At 36.9% G+C, this 20198-nt stretch overlaps 1 protein-coding gene across 3 annotated transcripts in view; it reads left to right on the top strand.

The window, feature by feature from the left end:
* Positions 1-20198, top strand: part of tbc1d5 (TBC1 domain family, member 5) — a 138807-nt gene that overhangs the window by 69721 nt on the left and 48888 nt on the right. For all 3 annotated transcript variants that reach the window (XM_066715693.1, XM_066715691.1, XM_066715692.1), the window contains 5 exons: positions 9942-10050; positions 17039-17128; positions 17231-17305; positions 17731-17798; positions 19597-19699. In XM_066715693.1, coding sequence (XP_066571790.1) covers positions 9942-10050; positions 17039-17128; positions 17231-17305; positions 17731-17798; positions 19597-19699 — 445 coding nt within the window. The remainder of the gene's footprint in view (positions 1-9941; positions 10051-17038; positions 17129-17230; positions 17306-17730; positions 17799-19596; positions 19700-20198) is intronic.

The raw sequence follows: 20198 nt of genomic DNA, 5'->3' as shown, positions 1-20198 counted from the left end.
TTTGTAAAGTATTGGATATAAAATAAATGTATAAAGCAAATTAGGACAAACTGCAGTGTTTTTAATCAGATACCATGTGTCTGTGCACTACGCATTCCCTTATGGCAGTGAGATGAGATCTGGAATTAAAGATGGTGAATTCTAAGGATTTCAAGTCTCTACAGCAACTGTTTATTTAACAAAGGTTGTTGTTTTTTTTAACTTCCACATTTTATTCCGTTTCCAGTTTTGCACCTTGTACAGTCATGTTGCTCTTGCAATTTTTTTATACATTGCTGTTTTGTCTAGGTTTATTAAAAATAAGTCCCACATCTATTCAGAAATATTTTTTGCTAAAAAAAAAAATCTTTCTTTTGCTGAATTGAAGTCTCTTTTTTGTATTTTGAAATGGGTAACATCTATTTTGGGTTAATGTACTGGTTTATTTGTTTGTTTAGTTTCCAGATTGTTTTATCCTAGGCAACTTCCATTAAACTACATGATTACGACATATTATGTACATTGGTTTAACAAGAACATCAACAAATAAAACTGCACAATGCCATGGGTTTCACAGTGAAGCAAAATTCAGCAATTCCTCCCTCTCAGGGATACCATGAAACAGAACACAAACTTCCTCTCTTTCCTGAACCCCTTGTCAAGCCATTTATCTGTACAGATATTTTCTCAAGACTCACTTTCCAAGGGAATTTGAATTCCACCTTGCATTTTTTCTCCCAACATGCCATGTTACTGAAAAGAAAATGGTTACGATGGCAAAACTACAGTGTTATTTCGGTTTAATGTACAATTTTAGTAAATCCTTTTGATGCTTTTTGTATTAAAAGCAAATATAAGTAATGTGCATGTACAATAATAAACGGTCCTTCCCAATCACGACTACTGCAATGCTGGTATGTCATTCATTTTTAAGAGTGACTTATGTTGCTTGATAGTGAACTAAATCTTATTTATGCTATGTTTGACTGAACACTAACAGATAGACTATAATGGTGATGTACAACTTAAGGCTTAACTTGAAGTCTGTCGTGCAGCTGACTGTGTGCCTGTTGCAGAGGTGTGAGGCTGTCTTTAGCTCGCTCTGCAGGTGCTGTGTCGTAGCTCAGCTGCACTGTTGTTTGTCGGAGTTTCATATCATTCTTTTCTGGCACCTATTCAAATGTTAACACCCTCATCAAAAAAAAAAAAAAAACTATAAAAACTTGTTCTCTATATGGATATTCCTCTCACACAAATCAGGTGCCAGCTGAAACAAAAAATGAAATAAAAACTAAAACAAAAGTTAAAAATATCTCTTATTACAGGTATTGACCTATTGAAAAGAAAACATTACCAGTAACCCTTGTGGTTAAATGTTCTCAGCTGAAGTGGAAAACATTGCCATGTGTGTGATTGTAACTCTAAACCCCAAACATTATTGAAAACCACAATAATAATAGCATTGAAGAAGATACTCAAGGGTGAGGACAGATAAAGCCTTTTTCTTTTTTACTTGTGGTAACAATAGATGAACAAAATAAGGGTGCAGATCGCTGTTCACGAAGCAGGTTTAACAAGGTCAATTGGAAGCATGTAAACAGGTGCGATAATACTTACCACCCTTTGATAAAGCATAAACAGGATGCAGATGTATGTGTCCTTAGAGGAGATTGTTTTAAAGGTGGTAGTCACCAGCATATTATTAGTTTTATTAGTAAGTAATTTTCCATTAACCCATAAACCCAGTTTGTAACCCATGAAGAAACATTTTTTGCGGTTACTTTTAAAGCTGGAACGCTGTTTGTTTCTTTATGTATGTATGTATGTATGCATTTGTTTGTTTAGGTAGGTAGTTATAAACAGGTATCTACTTAAGACACATGTTTATTTTACCCCGTGCAGTAAACAGACAGGTCTTGTGAGAGTACTGAATACCCTGATTTCTCCTGGGTTTGGGAGCATTGGCGTATGTTACGTGTTACAACACCTGTGCTCTTCAACCAGACTCTGAAGCTGCTGAAGGTTAAAATGATTCTTCTGTAATGTACATATCACAGAAAATGTGACTACCAGTTCATCATGAAGCAATGTCTTCGAACAAATGGGAAAAGATAAATTACTCTCTCGTAAAGATATATATATATTTTTTTTTTAAATCATATGATTTAGAACAATTCATTTGGCATTTTCACAGATCAAATCCACTTGTCTATTAACGAGGTGCAGGTGTCATGCATTTAGACTGCACAGAATGAGCAGGCAAGTCTTAGGTTGCCTGCTTCCAGAGCTAGACTGCTGAGGGATAGAAACCCGGCTCAGGCGATCAGTTGAGGTGATCAGAGCTTTTAAATCCGTCATGAATGATATCATGCACAAGTGAGTATGTTACATTAGAAAACTATTTATATCATAGTTTATATAACAACAATAAAAACGATGATGATAATTGCACAGTAACATGGCATCTGAAGTCAATATTTACTTTTTTTTTTTTTCTCATGCTTTTGTTTCATTGGCTTCATGTTAACACTGTCCTCTTAAGTATTTTTAGTTCACGGTGTCAGAACATGATGGAGACTGCCGTGTGCTAGAACACGGCTTTTAACACGGTTCACAGGGAGAAACAACAATGTAGAAATCAGCCACTGAGTTACTGAATACATGCTAATTGATTGTCGTCATGGAAAATCTACCTCTATTTAAGGTCTGACTTATGTGGTCTAATAAAGGCTTGGATTGATTGATTGATTTCATGGCAACATTGTGAGAAATACATGCACACTGGCAAAGAAAGACCAGGAGAGAGAGAGAGAGCTTTTGCAAATGATATATATAGTTTTAGGCAGGTGTGAAAAAATGCTGTAAAGTAAGAATGCTTTCAAAAATAGACATGTTAATAGATTATATTTATCAATTAACTAAATGCAAAGTGAGTGAACAGAAGAAAAATTACATCAAATCCATATTTGGTGTGACCACCCTTTGCCTTCAAACAGCATCAATTTTTCTAGGTTCACTTGCATAAAGTCAGGGATTTTGTAGGCATATAGTCAGGTATGATTAAACAATTAAACCAGACAGGTGCTAATGATCATCAATTCAATATGTAGGTTGAAAGACAATCATTAACTGAAACAGAAACAGCTGTGTAGGAGGAATAAAACTGGGGGAGGAACAGCCAAACTCAGCTAACAAGGTGAGGCTGCTGAAGACAGTTTACTGTCAAAAGTCATACACCATGGCAAGACTGAGCACAGCAACAAGACACAAGGCAGTTATACTGCATCAGCAAGGTCTCTCCCAGGGAGACATTTCAAGGCGGACAGGGGTTTCCAGATGTGCTGTCCAAGCTCTTTTGAAGAATCACAAAGAAACAGGCAACGTTGAGGAGCGTAGACGCAGTGGTCAGCCAAGGAAACTTACTGCAGCAGATGAAAGACACATTATGCTTACTTCCCTTCGCAATCGGAAGATGTCCAGCAGTGCCATCAGCTCAGAATTGGCAGAAAACAGTGGGACCCTGGTACTCCCATCTACTGTCCGGAGAAGTCTGGTCAGAAGTGGCCTTCATGGAAGTCTTGCGGCCAAAAAGCCATACCTCCGACGTGGCAACAAGGCCAAGCAACTCAACTATGCATGAAAACACAGGAACTGGGGTGCAGAAAAATGGCAGCAGGTGCTCTGGACTGATGAGTCAAAATTTGAAATATCTGGCTGTAGCAGAAGGCAGTTTGTTTGCTGAAGGGCTGGAGAGCGGTACACGAATGAGTGTCTGCAGGCAACAGTGAAGCATGGTGGAGGTTCCTTGCAAGTTTGGGGCTGCATCGCTGCAAATGGAGTTGGGGATTTGGTCAGAATGAATGGTCTCCTCAATGCTGAGAAGTACAGGCAGATACTTATCCATCATGTAATACCATCAGGGAGGCATCTGATTGGCCCCAAATTTATTCTGCAGCATGACAATGACCCCAAACATACAGCGAAAGTCATTGAAAATTATCTTCAGTGTAAAGAAGAACAAGGAGTCCTGGAAGTGATGGTATGGCCCCCACAGAGCCCTGATCTCAAAATCATCGAGTCTGTCTGGGATTATATGAAGAGAGAGAAGCAACTGAGGCTGCCTAAATCCACAGAAGAACTGTGGTTAGTTCTCCAAGATGTTTGGGCCAAACCTACCTGCCGAGTTCCTTCAAAAACTGTGTGCAAGTGAACCTAGAAGAATTGATGCTGTTTTGAAGGGAAAGGGTGGTCACACTAAATACAGATTTGATTTAGATTTTTCTTCTGTTCACTCACTTTACATTTACTTAATTGATAAATATAATCTATTAACATGTCTGTTTTTGAAAGCATTCTTACTTTACAGCATTTTTTCACACCTGCCTAAAACTTTTGCACAGGACTATGTGTGTATATGTATGTATGTATGTATGTGTGTGTGTGTGTATATATACAGTGAGGGAAAAAAGTATTTGATCCCCTGCTGATTTTGTACGTTTGCCCACTGACATAGAAATGATCAGTTTATAATTTTAATGGTAGGTGTATTTTAACAGTGAGAGACGGAATAACAACAATAAAAATCCAGAAAAACGCATTTCAAAAAGTTATAAATTGATTTGCATATTAGTGAGTGAAATAAGTATTTGACCCCTACGACTTAGTACTTGGTGGCAAAACCCTTGTTGGCAACCACAGAGGTCAGACGTTTCTTGTAGCTGGCCACCAGGTTTGCACATATCTCAGGAGGGATTTTGTCCCACTCCTCTTTGCAGATCCTCTCCAAGTCATTAAGGTTTCGAGGCTGACGTTTGGCAACTCGAACCTTCAGCTCCCTCCACAGATTTTCTATGGGATTAAGGTCTGGAGACTGGCTAGGCCACTCCAGGACCTTAATGTGCTTCTTCTTGAGCCACTCCTTTGTTGCCTTGGCTGTGTGTTTTGGGTCATTGTCATGCTGGAATACCCATCCACTACCCATTTTCAATGCCCTGGCTGAGGGAAGGAGGTTCTCACCCAAGATTTGAAGGTACATGGCCCCGTCCATCGTCCCTTTGATGCAGTGCAGTTGTCCTGCCCCCTTAGCAGAAAAACACCCCCAAAGCATAATGTTTCCACCTCCATGTTTGACGGTGGGGATGGTGTTCTTGGGGTCATTCCTTCTCCTCCAAACACGGCAAGTTGAGTTGATGCCAAAGAGCTCGATTTTGGTCTCATCTGACCACAACACTTTCACCCAGTTCTCCTCTGAATCATTCAGATGTTCATTGGCAAACTTCAGACGGGCCTGTAAATGTGCTTTCTTGAGCAGGGGGACCTTGCGGGCGCTGCAGGATTTCAGTCCTTCACGGCGTAGTGTGTTATCAATTGTTTTCTTGGTGACTCTGGTCCCAGCTGCCTTGAGATCATTAACAAGATCCTCCCGTGTAGTTCTGGGCTGATTCCTCACTGTTCTCATGATCATTGAAACTCCACGAGGTGAGATCTTGCATGGAGCCCCAGACCGAGGGAGACTGACAGTTATTTTGTGTTTCTTCCATTTGCGAATAATCGCACCAACTGTTGTCACCTTCTCACCAAGCTGCTTGGCGATGGTCTTGTAACCCATTCCAGCCTTGTGTAGGTCTATAATCTTGTCCCTGACATTCTTGGACAGCTCTTTGGTCTTGGCCATGGTGGAGAGTTTGGAATCTGATTGATTGATTGCTTCTGTGGACAGGTGTCTTTTATACAGATAACGAGCGGAGATTAGGAGCACTCCCTTTAAGGAAGTGCTCCTAATCTCAGCTTGTTACCTGTATAAAAAAACACCTGGGAGCCAGAAATCTTGCTGATTGATAGGGGATCAAATACTTATTTCCCTCATTAACATGCAAATCACTTTAACTTTTTTGAAATGCGTTTTTCTGGATTTTTTTGTTGCTTTTCTGTCTCTCACTGTTAACATATACCTACCATTAAAATTATAGACTGATCATTTCTTTGTCAGTGGGCAAACATACAGAATCAGCAGGGGATCAAATACTTTTTTCCCTCACTGTGTGTGTGTGTATATATATATATATATATATATATATATATATATATATATATATATATATATATATATATATATATATATATATATATATATATACACACACACACACACACACACACACACACACACACACACACACACACACACACACACACACACATTGTAATTTATTTACTATATCAGTGTTTGCATAGTTAGTTATTTCTGCTATGCAATATAGAGTTGATTTTTAATATACCTTTTTTGTATGTAATATAAATGAGTATTTGGACTGAATCATTTCAGTTAAATTAATTTTTCAGAATTATTTCCCAATTTGTAATTATCATAGAAAGATCTGTACAGCACCAAATAAAAAAGTGCAGGTCTTTAAGCTGCATAACTAGCATGTCTGAATTGGCCCTGGCCACCATGGATTTCAAGCCCCCCCCACCCCCCAAAAAAAATACATTTAAATACATTTCAAAATAAATAAATACATAAATATATATACATTTTCTACATGTATGTATTTATTTATTTATTGATGTATTATTTATGTATTTTCTTTTAATGTTTTTTCTTTGCTGTTTCTTTTTTAAAGTTGCTCTCCCTTTTGCTTTTCACATTTCCCAGTCAGACTCCGCCAAGTCTGCCGATCACAGGTACTGGGCGCTCTCGTCCATAGACTGTCCCACCCCGTTTCAAGGATAAGCAATGTGTTGAGGTTGCGTGATTGGACGGACATGTGTGGCTGATGATGATTTATTCACACGTGCTGTTCTGGCTCACATAATGGAGATGTCTATATCTGTGCTCTGGAAAGCAGCAGCCCCCTTGAAAAAAAAAAAATATATATATATTAAAAATGTTGAGCATTTTACTTTTGCTTGACATTATTTGCAAATATAAGTAGGTCACTGAATAATACTAAAGCTCCAGAATGAATGAAAATAAATATGCTGATTTTCTTGCTGTGAGGAACTGAGGTGAAGTTTTGCCATTCAGACCCATGTCTACTGGGAGCCATGTGATTATTATTTGTGTGCACTTGACCTCTGTTTGAACCTAGTCCCATCCTGGTGAAAGCTATATCATCTTTTGACCCACCCCTTCCCCCAAAGTAAATAAATACATAAATAACCAAGTAAATTTAATAAGCAAATAAATCCCTTAAGAAATTAAATGGCTTATTAGAAGGCTGAAGACTGCCTTTGCGTAGCAGTCAGTCATCTCGAATGTAATCTACTGACCTCTCTGAAAGCGCTTGCGTTTCTTTGAATGGGAAACATTCTGATGGCCCCTTGCCTTCCTCTAATTCAATCACTTAGCAGCCCTGAACTCTACATGACTGAAGGTCTGATCTCTTTTTCACGTTTCCCAGAAGACGAATAATTCAAGTTTCGGGTCACGGCTACAGTAGTACAGTATAGGTTTTAAATTTGGAGTCTGAATATTCATCAGTGAGTGTGGAGAGAGGCGCTACAGCCCGCGATGTGCTGAAGGGAGAGAGCTCGGCATTAGAGCCAGATATCGCATTTCCTTTTTTAATTCCTTGCTTACAAAGCATATTTACAAACTGATATAGCCAAGTCTCTAAATTTAAGAACTGTATTTCCATGTCTACATCTAAATTACCAGCACACTCTGTCCTGCTGTTCGACTTCTGTTTGAATACAGGAGTGCCAAGGAGACATCACTATTCAGTGGATCTTTGCTTCCTCAAATATTGGTAGAAGTGTAATACTTTCAGAGCCACTAACAACTATTGATAACTCTGCAGGATATTCTTTCAGCAAAGTAGGCAGATGAATTTTTAAAGTATTAACTGGAAATCGTATTTTTTCCAGAGCCAGCCCATAAGTGGTCTATCTTATATTTAATCAGACGTTTCCCTTGCTATATTATGCCTGTTTGAACTTATGCTTCACTAGAGGGGACAGATTACAAGCCATCTCTTTATTAGGTCATGTCGTTGAACTTGAGGGGAAACTTTTTTTTTTATCTCTCTCTCAAACGAAAGTGTTTTTGATATTATTTTTTAATATCACTTAATTTATTTACTGACATGTTTAACTAGCTTTACAATATCTACAGTGAGGGGAAAAAAGTATTTGATCCCCTGCTGATTTTGTACGTTTGCCCACTGACAAAGAAATGATCAGTCTATAATTTTAATGGTAGGTGTATTTTAACAGTGAGAGACAGAAAAATCCAGAAAAACGCATTTCAAAAAAGTTATAAATTGATTTGCATGTTAATGAGGGAAATAAGTATTTAATCCCCTATCAATCAGCAAGATTTCTGGCTCCCAGGTGTCTTTTATACAGTTAACGAGCTGAGATTAGGAGCACTCTCTTAGAGGCCATCTTAAGGCCATCACTCTCTTAAAGGCTACAAGACCATCGCCAAGCAGCTTGGTGAGAAGGTGACAACAGTTGGTGCGATTATTCGCAAATGGAAGAAACACAAAATAACTGTCAGTCTCCCTCGGTCTGGGGCTCCATGCAAGATCTCACCCCGTGGAGTTTCAATGATCATGAGAACGGTGAGGAATCAGCCCAGAACTACACGGGAGGATCTTGTTAATGATCTCAAGGCAGCTGGGACCATAGTCACCAAGAAAACAATTGGTAACACACTATGCCGTGAAGGACTGAAATCCTGCAGCGCCCGCAAGGTCCCCCTGCTCAAGAAAACACATTTACAGGCCCGTCTGAAGTTTGCCAGTGAACATCCGAATGATTCAGAGGAGAACTGGGTGAAAGTGTTGTGGTCAGATGAAACCAAAATCACGCTCTTTGGCATCAACTCAACTCGCCGTGTTTGGAGGAGGAGGAATGACCCCAAGAACACCATCCCCACCGTCAATCATGGAGGTGGAAACATTATGCTTTGGGTGTGTTTTTCTGCTAAGGGGAGAGGACAACTGCACCGCATCAAAGGGACGATGGACGGGGCCATGTACCTTCAAATCTTGGGTGAGAACCTCCTTCCCTCAGCCAGGGCATTGAAAATGGGTTGTGGATGGGTATTCCAGCATGACAATGACCCAAAACACACAGCCAAGGCAACAAAGGAGTGGCTCAAGAAGAAGCACATTAAGGTCCTGGAGTGGCCTAGCCAGTCTCCAGACCTTAATCCCACAGAAAATCTGTGGAGGGAGCTGAAGGTTCGAGTTGCCAAACGTCAGCCTCGAAACCTTAATGACTTGGAGAGGATCTGCAAAGAGGAGTGGGACAAAATCCCTCCTGAGATGTGTGCAAACCTGGTGGCCAACTACAAGAAACGTCTGACCTATGTGGTTGCCAACAAGGGTTTTGCCACCAAGTACTAAGTCGAAGGGGTCAAATACTTATTTCCCTAATTAACATGCAAATCAATTTATAACTTTTTTGAAATGCGTTTCTCTGGATTTTTTTGTTGTTATTCTGTCTCTCACTGTTAAAATACACCTACCATTAAAATTATAGACTGATCATTTCTTTGTCAGTGGGCAAACAACAAAATCAGCAGGGGATCAAATACTTTTTTCCCCTCACTGTATGTCCAGTTGTTTCTCGGGCAAAACCAGTGCTCTTTTAGAAAATAATGTGCTCTTTTTTAAACCTTTTTTACTCTCAATTGAAGACCAGCAAATAAACAAAACACTAAAATATACTCACTGGCAGCTACATATGGTCTGATAGAAAGAATAATTTGGAAGCTTGTGGTACATTTGGAGCTTGAAAGATAAAAGTAAGTATTTTTGCACAGGAACAGAACAAGCGTGATTCTGAGGGAACTGGAGCGTGAATGTAGAATTTGACTGTGAAATGGGTAAGATTTTGTTACAGCCACCTTGTACACAGACAAAGCCACCAATTCTGGAAAATAAAGAATTTAAAGCAGCCTTTGTCATTATTTGTAACTGTGTTGTCTTTGTTCTCCTTTTTTCCCCCAGAAAAGAATGGGATGAATTATTTTTAAACTGTAATTACCTGGCTAGAATCCGACAGAAGGGGATTAATGGGCAGCTCAGGAGCAGCAGGTTCCGCAGTGTTTGCTGGAAGGTAAGAAGGGAAACATATTCATAGAAAAATGCTTTACTGTGTTGAGAATCTGAATTTATTGAAACAACAGATTTCAGATGTAGCTCTTTTGGTACGAGTTGTCAGCCCAGCCAAATAACCCACAAAGGCGCAGGACAGATTTATTTTCAAGCTATTTTGATGTTTTAGGTTTTTTTTCCCTGTCTTTTCCCTGCCTATTCTAAATGTATTTACTTATTTATTTGTTTATTATATAGTATTTATTGTATCACTGAACATGTAGATGAGTTTTACACAGTGAAATGATTGTAGCATAAATTGTGTGTGTTGGCGGGGGAGAGCGGGGGGTGAAAAGATTGAAGAAGTTGTCGATGAAAACACATTTTAAAAGGGCATAGTCTCCTAAAAGTAACAAACCTAAAGGCTATCAAACATACAGAAAAATATGTAAGGCTGATGTGAAGCTTTTATACTTCTGCACAAAGTAAAAATGAGTTGGATACGAGGCAGAACTGTGGTGGTGCTGCAATACAGGGTTCCACTGTCCTTGGCTGGAAGGACACATTGAGCAACTCCTCCCCCATTTGGGAGAGGATGTCAGTGCACCAGATCCTCAGCTGGAGGACCACCTGGACGTTAAAGGGTGGGTGGCCCAAATCTTGCCAGCTGCTCTGGTCATAGACTGGATAGGATCCTTGGATCACTTAGCTATTAATGGACACCAAACGAGCACAATGGGTCGAATGGCCTCCTCTCGATTGCAGACTTTATGTTCTTCTTATGTTCTTATGGCTGTCTTTCATCCCGTGGTCAGTGTCCAGTGCGAGTGCTTGTTCTGGAGCATTGGTCTTGCACTCACGCTGGTTTGTACAGCACAGGATGCTTACCTGAATCCTGGGATCTGTCATTGTCTCACTGTCCAAGGAACACTTTTGTAGCAGAAAAGACCTGGGGAAATTAGGCCCTCTGAAGAGCAGACTCCTCTTAGCGTAAAACAAATTGATAAAATACAGAAAGGAAAGTCCTAATCTAGAGAATTGGCCCAGGCTTCGTTTTAATTAGTGATACGGATAAAGGTAGGAATGTCCTAACAGTTACAGTTAATTTGTTTTCAGAGTATTGTTTTGAGGAATATTACAAAAAGGTGCACAGAAAAATGACATGTGAAACTGTGTTTTTTGTGCTGATTAATATCCAAATTAAGGTTTGTTAAGAGAACAGCCTGTGATTCAGGAATCAAATCTTTATTCACAAAGCTTGTGACACTTTTGTTGTATAAGTGTAGCGTGTGCAGGATGGGGCACCCGCTCGGGGTTCGAACCATACCTGTGAGCGCCCCATACCACAGCTCCGCCCAGATAAGATAATTTAAAAGTAAATCTAGAGGTTTGCTTTTCAAATACTGTTCAGCTGTGAACTTCTAATTTTTAGTTGCTGTATTGTTACACAAATTAAAATAAAATGTCCATCCCAGCTAATTGGAGATTATGGAGAGGTGTTTTTCTGCAGCTCCACCCCTTTCCAGCAGCTCCTTGCTCTGGTTACCACAATAGTGTACTAATATTATAGGTTAGGAACTGTGTGCAATTTTTGATGTATATAGGACAGCATCCTTAATTAAATGCATTTGCTAGTGTTTTGTAAATGAGCAAGAGAATTATGAATATTTTAGGTGAAGTTTGAGCAGGATTATTATAATGAAGCCATATTGTTGAAAACCTGTAGTGCTGTACCTTTTACATTTACGATGCAAATCACTCTGTCTGTAATATACAGTATATATACATAAACACACAGTGCAGATCAAAACGTTAGCAGCAGAAAACTACATACAGAAGGAATGGGGGTGTGATATGCATTCATAGACTTTGCTTCACTCAAGCCCATCTCATGCTAAATACCACTAAGTAGGAAACTGTCTCCTCTTTCATGAAAGTTGAGGATGCCATCCTCTTCCTGTAAAATCAGTGGAATTAATGAGTTAGGCTATATGTTCCCTGAAATTTACATTTTTGGTACGTTCCCACAACATATGTTGGTATCTCTTAAAGGTAAAATGGCTGTATTGCAGTTCCTCTGTTTTTTTTAAATAATTTAAAACATTCATATTTACCTGTATTTTAAACGGGTTATATTTGTTATACAAATATAATAGTTTTACAGTGGTGATAAAGAAACTCCCACCCAACACCTTGTCAGAGGATATCTGTAAAAACAAGGACACTGAGATCAGGCAAGTGCATTCAGAAGGAGATGGCTGATCATGCCATTTCACAAGTTGAAAGGGAATCAAAGAAGGCATAATAACGAAACACCGGTGCATTATTATCATAAACGTGTGTGGAGGAGAAGAGAGAATCTATGGAACAGCTGACAGAGAAAAGGGAGCTTTACATCACTGCTCCTTCAGAGTCAAGTCAAGAGAGAGCACAATGGGGAGAGTTAGCCACACCAATACAATTAGTTTCGGTCAAAGATGCAAGAAGTTAACCAGGCAAGAACAGTGCTAAAGATCGCAAAGATGTAGGAGTGAGAGCGGTCCGCTGTGTCACATTGTCAAAAGCACCTTCGCGGTCAACAAGCCTTAGGAGGAGAATGGGTTGCTTGTCCAGAGAGTGGAGAGTCGGTAGCAAAGCGCTTTCCATCGAGTGTGGAGGACAGACACTAGACTGAATTGGGCCGAGAAGAGCGTGCTCAGTGAGCAACGCTCAAAGCCGTTGATGAACTACTCACTCAAGGGTTTTACAGAGGAAAGGGAGGAGAGAGAGAGAGGTGATTAAAGTTGTTAAAGTGATTTGGTATGTGTTAGTATGGCCGCAAGGATGTACCTTACAACACTAACCAAAACTTAAAACAAAACAAAACAGTTAGGTATATTTGTTTAGAAGCACAGAAGCTGCAACATATTTGTTTGGGTTCTTTTTTAACTTGGAAACGACTAATTTAAAATGGGTATTCCAAAATGAGGAAAGAAAAAAAGACTTCCTAAAATATTGTTTATAGATCATCCATTAATTAAAATGATCTTTCAGAAATTTCGAATTCAATAGGGCGACCAGGACGCAGGGGAGTGAAGTTCTTTTCATTACATTACATGGGGGTCTCCTGTCGCATCATGCATTATCTTTTCTTCTCGGCCATATTCCTCTGCTGTCCATCTTGTTGCTGAGATTGAGAATCTTTGCCTCCTCACAATCGACATCTTCTCATGCAACAAACCCATTTTTTTTTATTATTTTTTTAGCTATGTCAATATGTTTCCACTTAAGCCACTTGTGCAATAAAGTCACAACATTTGTACAAATAAATAATACTAACAGTGTTTGCCTCTCTCCACTGCAGCAGGGTCAATGACAAAATGCACAGCAAAATGGATGTAAAATACATTTTATGTTCACAAGAATGTATTTTGTGTATTCTTGTTTGTTTTATAGCTTTTAAGATGGCATTTATAATTTTAAAATTTCAGATTTTACCACCCAAGAAATGTCAGGTGCTGCAACAGTGTATTAATTTAAAATATATATATACTTTTAATGTATTTCACTTGTATTTTAACTTGATACAAGTATATATGAATCAGTGTACTGTCTAAAAGACATACTAAATGTCACTTTAAATTCTTTATTTATGTGACTTTTATTAAATTTCTTAGAAACGGATACTTATTTGTGTTTTTAAACATCCAGTTTCCCATAGGGAGAAAGAAAAAAAAACTGTAAAAATATTTGTATACATTATATAAAGTGTTAAAGCTATATTTATGACTTAACTTTGCAGTTGCAATAAAAATTGATGTTTTAAAATTGCTGGTTGCACCACCTGACCATGACTGGTTGTGCCACCTGATATGCTCAGTAACAATTGATTATCACAAAATAACAAGAAAGAAGTTCATGCATTTTATTCTGGTTTCTTTTGGCTTTTAACTCAACCCCATTTTCGCTTGTTCTAAACTTCTTAGACTAAGTTTTTATGCATTACATTTTTAATATTGAGATTTATAAGTAATACAGGTATGTGACGCCTATCAAATAAAAATAGACAAACTGTACTATAATTTTCTGAATAGTTGATTATGATCAGACAAACTGTATTACACTACTACCAAGTTGTTTTCACAAAAACAGAAATGTGTTTTTCGAAATTGAAATTTTTGACCTTTTCCTCCATTACAGTGTAAGGACTATTTTGAGATGAAAATTGTTTGTTGAAATACCACTCAAACTGTAATTTGTAGATGTTGTTGGGTGAAAATAGCATACGAACTGAAGGAATAATGTGCAGTTGAAATAACCTAACCTATGCGGAACAGTTTACAGAATATGTGTACCACAAAATGCAAAAATATACATCAAAATCACTGTTTTCATGACATACAAAAGGCATTATTTTCTGAACACATAAAATAGTGAAAACATCTTTGAAAATATTTTAAAACTATATTTTCTATATGGAATGTATGAATGTATAAGCCTGACATTAAATTCAGTGTATTACATACATTAATTATCAAACATTGTTTCATGAATGACTGTCACTGTGGACTGGAGGCTCACAATGAGATGCTTGGTTAATTTATTTAGTTCAGGTGTTTCTTTTGAAACAAAAATGAATTAAAATAGATGCACTTAAGTAACTTAATATCATACATAAAGATTATTATGATCATTCAAATGTATTTAATATATTAAAAAACATGAATTAACATTACTTTTTTCCATTGGTGTGAATAATTCTGATTGTACCAATTGACTTATTGTTTGCACCACCTGACTTTTCAAACTCAATTCAAATCTAACAAGCATTAACTTGCACACCTATATTAACTTTTGGCCTTGAAGTAAAATATATACATACATTTTTAAAATAAAACATACATTTACTACAAAACCAGTTTTGTTTTGTAGTTTTCCAGGGGTCATACCACCTGACATGGTACCTTGACCCAACCTCAATATGGCTCAAAAATGTTAAATTATCAAATATTTGTGAGAGAATTGCTAATCTTGTTACTGCAGCATAGGGGTCATTTGGGGTCTTCTTTTGTGATGCCATATTCTGTTCATAGATATTACATAAAAATGCTTTTTGTTATGGGTTGCGCCATTTGACATTTGGAGAAATGCATTTTTCTGACAAGTTTTTTTTTTTTTACATTTAATAATTTATAAGCAATTTAACGTACAATTATTCCAAACTATTTGATTACGAATTTTATTGAGTAAATTAACCTTTTTACTACAAATTTGTTCTTTGCATATATGTTCAGACAGTTCCACCACCTGTCATTTTGGGGCTTTGGAACACCAAAACTCAAAAAATGTATTATATTTAAATAAAATAAAATTTGTTCCATATAAAGTAGATATCATACAATAATTTTATATATCACATGTATTAATTTAAAAAATGTTTAGGAAAATAATGGCTTCCGACACAAAAAATTGACGTCATGTCATTGACCCAGCAGTGTTACATACATAACATTACAGTTTGTGCAGCCAACCAACCCCTACTGTACGCCCACCCCCCCACCCCATTACAAAGTGTAAAACAAAACATATTTTAACTGAGAAAACTGAGATTATCCTTGTGTACAGAGTTGTGTAATTCTGGTAGGTATTATAATTTATTTATGCATTTTCTTTCCTCGTGTTTCTTTTTCAAAATTGTGTGGCACACCTCAAATTTAAGAATTTGAGTTAAAATGTCGCCTATACTGGTGTGGTCAATCTACTGATGTTATACAATTATTTACTGTGTCAAGTCTCCATTTGGCACAGCAATTGTTGGGAAACGCTGCCCTACAGAGCTGTCATTTCCAGTGAGATTTAGTTATTTATGTAACACTTTAACTACCATTACAGTGGTCGTAACCCCAGTCAGATGAAGATAAACTGTGTTTCTTTCTATATGGAAAGCTCAGAGCTACATAGCTTTAAAGAATTATGTTATATTGCTACATTGATTGATATTGACAGCATGTTAAATTGTCACATTTGCTCAGGTTACTTGCACGTATGAAATTAAATGTTTTCTTTTTTCTGCAGCGTACTAAAGCATTAAACCTCTGTATTTTATCTCCTTTCTGTGCATATGGAGGGTTCCCCCTACTTGAAAGTTTTCTTATTTTCCAGCATACTGTCAACTAATAGAATCAAAAGGATTATTTAAAACATTGTGAAAGTGTAACATTTAGGAACATCAGTATTTTCTTGGCAGGAAATCAATAGCTTGACAAAGCACAAAGGGAAAGAAGAAAATCAAAGCACATATGTTTGGACAATCTTAAATATGTTGTTTTTTTGTTTTGTGTTTCTCAAATAATAAACGTGAATGCTGAGATGGACCCAGGCTTTTTTCTGTAGTGATGAAAGGCTTTGTGGGATTTCACACAGCTTTCTTTCTGCTCCAGAGGCATAGGTTAGCAGGGGGTGCTTGTCAATTTGTTCCCCTCAATCGTAGACGCGCCCCCACTTTCTTAGACGTACATAATTCATAGACATTACTTTTGAGGTGTATGAGTCTATACCCCCTACACCCCCGACATCTCCCTCTTTGACCGCACCCCACCCTCGGCACAACAACTTGACAGTCCCCGCCAGCTAATTAGGCAGGCACTACCCCCTGCCCTTCTGAAACACAAGATAGTCCACTGTTCTGCAGAATGAATACACAACAAATCAACAGAATGTCTTAATCACTAGACACACACATAAGACATTGTGTGTAATTCAGGAAATACTGCATTTCATTATATAAAGCAAAAGTACTGGAAAAACTGACCATTTCTTTATTTTCCCAAATGTGGACAAAGTGAAGTTTGTCTCCGTTAACTTGTGAACTGGAATTCGTCATAAGAAAATTAGCTGTTTTAGTTTATAGAAGCTTTCAGTTACAGGCATGGATAATCAATAAGGAGCTTCGAGACCTGGCTTTCTGGGTTTCTTCTTTGTGTACAAACTGAGTTTTTTTCCCTTTTTTATGCACATTTCATTGTTGACAGCTATATCTCGATGTCCTTCCTGAAGACAAAAGCCAATGGATTAACAAGACAATGGAGCTGAGAACACAGTATGAAAAAATTAAAGAGACAGTAAGTGTTGAAAGAGGTATTTATAGAAATGCTAGAAAAGTTGTATTTTAGGGTACCAGGGTGCATACAGAATAACCAATGGTTTCCCGTAATTTTTAACAGCATATTACCAACCCCCGAAAAGCTGCCGGACAGCAAGACTTGGTTGTAAACAATCCGCTGTCTCAGGATGAGGGGGTAAGTGTGATTTTTACAAATCCTGTGCAGCTTCAATTTATTATGTTTGTATGCATGTGTTTGTTTGTTTGTTTACTTATTTATTTGGCTGACACCTTCATTCACAGCAGTTCACTCACTGTAAAGAATTAAAACTGACCAAGCAAACTGTAGCAACATTGATATAATACAGAGGAAAGTGAGAAAATCATTTAACATAGGAAATGTGTACATGCATATTGTAATTTTTAATTATTTACTTTATTAAGTGTACAAATATTAACTGGACACATTATGTAAGAGTGTACATGTTTGTGTATTTACTAAAAACACAATTTACAAGCCACAAAATTGTTAGGTTTAGATTTCAATATCATAGTTAAAACGCCCCATGTATTGATATATTATGTTAATTATATTCTATTATTTTCACATACAAATTTCAGAGCCTTTGGAACAAATTTTTCCAAGATAAAGAACTCCGAGGGATGATTCAGCAAGATGTCATGAGAACGTAAGTGTAAAATCTCTGAATCTGTCCTAACCGAAGATAAATAGTTTTGGAATATTAAGATATACATTTTATGTAGCATTCTTTTCTTGATTTCTGAATATAATACCACAATAACATTAAATGGGCAAAGACACTTTTCTTCTGTGAGGTTTAAGGTTATTAAATAATCCATAATTACTGTATGAGTGATATTTAAGATTTATTATATCCTGTGAAATTACTGATACATATTTGTGGTGTATGGATTTTTGTTATCTTGTTTTAATCACCATTGTTTTGTAAAGGGCCGATAGATTTACTGAAGTAAACAATTAGTCCTTAAAAGAAGTTAGCCCAGCTTTTTCAGATATCTGAAAAATGTGCAGAAATGCATGTAAATATGTACTGTTTTGGTTGAAAAGCATGTGTCCTAAATGTTTCCACTCTTGTTCAGTAGACCAAAGTGAAATATGTTTTCAACTTTGTGAGGGGGAAGCTTGTACATAAATGTTTCTCTAAGGGCCAGATGTCATCTTTCATTGTCTTCTACTTTTAAAAATATGCATCCTTCAAATGATGATCTCTGCCAGCCTGGGTTCAATCAAGATATCCGATCCCTTTGTATACAAGACACACATAATTGTACATACATCACATTTTTAAAAATCTTTTATGAATTCCTTCATTGTTATTATTTCTTTTACTTTCGTGGAAACAAAACTAATCTTACTGCGCTGTTGCTATGTTATTTGGTTTCCTGTTGATTAAGATCAAACACTGAGATATGCAGTATCTAAAATAACTAATGTTCACATCTGTTTAATATGGGTATCTTGATTTAAATTATGTTTGTAGATGAAAGCTGCAAATTATATATATTTTTATTGAAGTGGTGACCACGTTAAATACAAACGGTAAATAAAAAAATTATGTATCTGTCAGAGGATTAAAACATGTAATTAAGTTAATTCAATTATTCAGATCATCCATTTCCCTTTTTGTATAAATTGTTCCCATGGTATTGATTTACGCCTACACTAAAAAACAAATATTAGTCTTGTATTTTAAGCTCAACCAAAAATAGAAATGTAACATTTAAAATCATATATAATACATTATAGTCTCAGAATCCAAATGCTGATTCAAATTTATTCTGAAGGGTATTTTATTTTGTTTGATTTGTTCCACAATAAAAGCATGCTTTCTCCTTATATACCTTAGTTTTAGTTTCATGAAATACATATCTGATCACTGTTACACATTAAAGCAATAACCTGTAACCATTATCTTTATTTTCATATAGCTATTTAATCTTACATCCTGTTATATTCAAATGGTGTAATTTTCTGTTGCTGTTTCTACGAAGTGTATCTGCAATGCCAGTGAAGTACATATATAACATGAAAATTAAATATCTGCTGACAGGACCTCCGAACCACCAGAGTAAAGTGGCTGGTGCATCAGTAATTATCTTCCCCTGTATACTTCCTGCCAATCTGCTCTTTGGTAATCCTATCTGAAGCTGTTTTTCCCAGGTTGAAATTAATGTTTTACAGAAAAAGTTACAAATATAGCTGCAAGGAAATACAGTTAACACAATCATTGTTTTTTTTCTCTGTACTCTGCTTCCTGTGATATATCACTAAAAACAGGGAGAAAAAAACATGATCTGTTTGATTCTGCTCAACAGATAAGCTATGAATCTTACCTGTTGTCCATGGTTCATTCTCTAATCTTTGCTTCACTTTCTGGTGTTCCCCATTCAGATCTGTTTTTAGCTATTTGTCTTTCTGATTTTCTTTGGGTTTCTTTGCCTCAGGTTTCCCGAAATGCAGTACTTCCAACAAGATGACGTGAGAAACATGCTGACGGACATTTTGTTCTGTTACGCTCGTGAGAACGAACAATTATTATATAAGCAGGTATTGAAATATTACTTCAATGCTACTAATGAGAAGCATGAAAGAACATAATGTCCCTGGTTATCATACATGATGTAAAGTGGAACACAAATGTTTAGTAGGTTAACGGAAAAAGTATTTTGTATCTTCAACATATGTATATGCTATTGACCTTTTCCTTGTTTTTCGCATCGGTACTGTTGTATTATTATAGAAAATTAACTGAGGTAGAAAAGGGGAAACATTAATTTGAAAGCATTATTAACCAAATACAAAATAAACAACAGAATAGTGCATATACTTCTGTACCAAGGTTACTTTGAAGGGCATACATATTTGCAAAACCAAATCTGTCTTTTTACCTTAAGTATTTCATTACTATTGCTTTTGATTTTACAGTAGAGTACATAGAAGGGCAGCATTCTCTGTTTACTATCAGATGCAATTTGGGATCTTAGTTGCACTTAAATTACACTTTCATCTATTTCTGTGGCCTAAATTTCAGTTCCAAATGAGGTAG

Source organism: Amia ocellicauda, chromosome 10 (genome assembly GCF_036373705.1).
Source record: "Amia ocellicauda isolate fAmiCal2 chromosome 10, fAmiCal2.hap1, whole genome shotgun sequence".
NCBI lineage: Eukaryota > Metazoa > Chordata > Actinopteri > Amiiformes > Amiidae > Amia > Amia ocellicauda.
The sequence above is the reverse complement of the archived record's forward strand: the minus strand, read 5'-3'. Positions and strand labels throughout refer to the sequence as shown.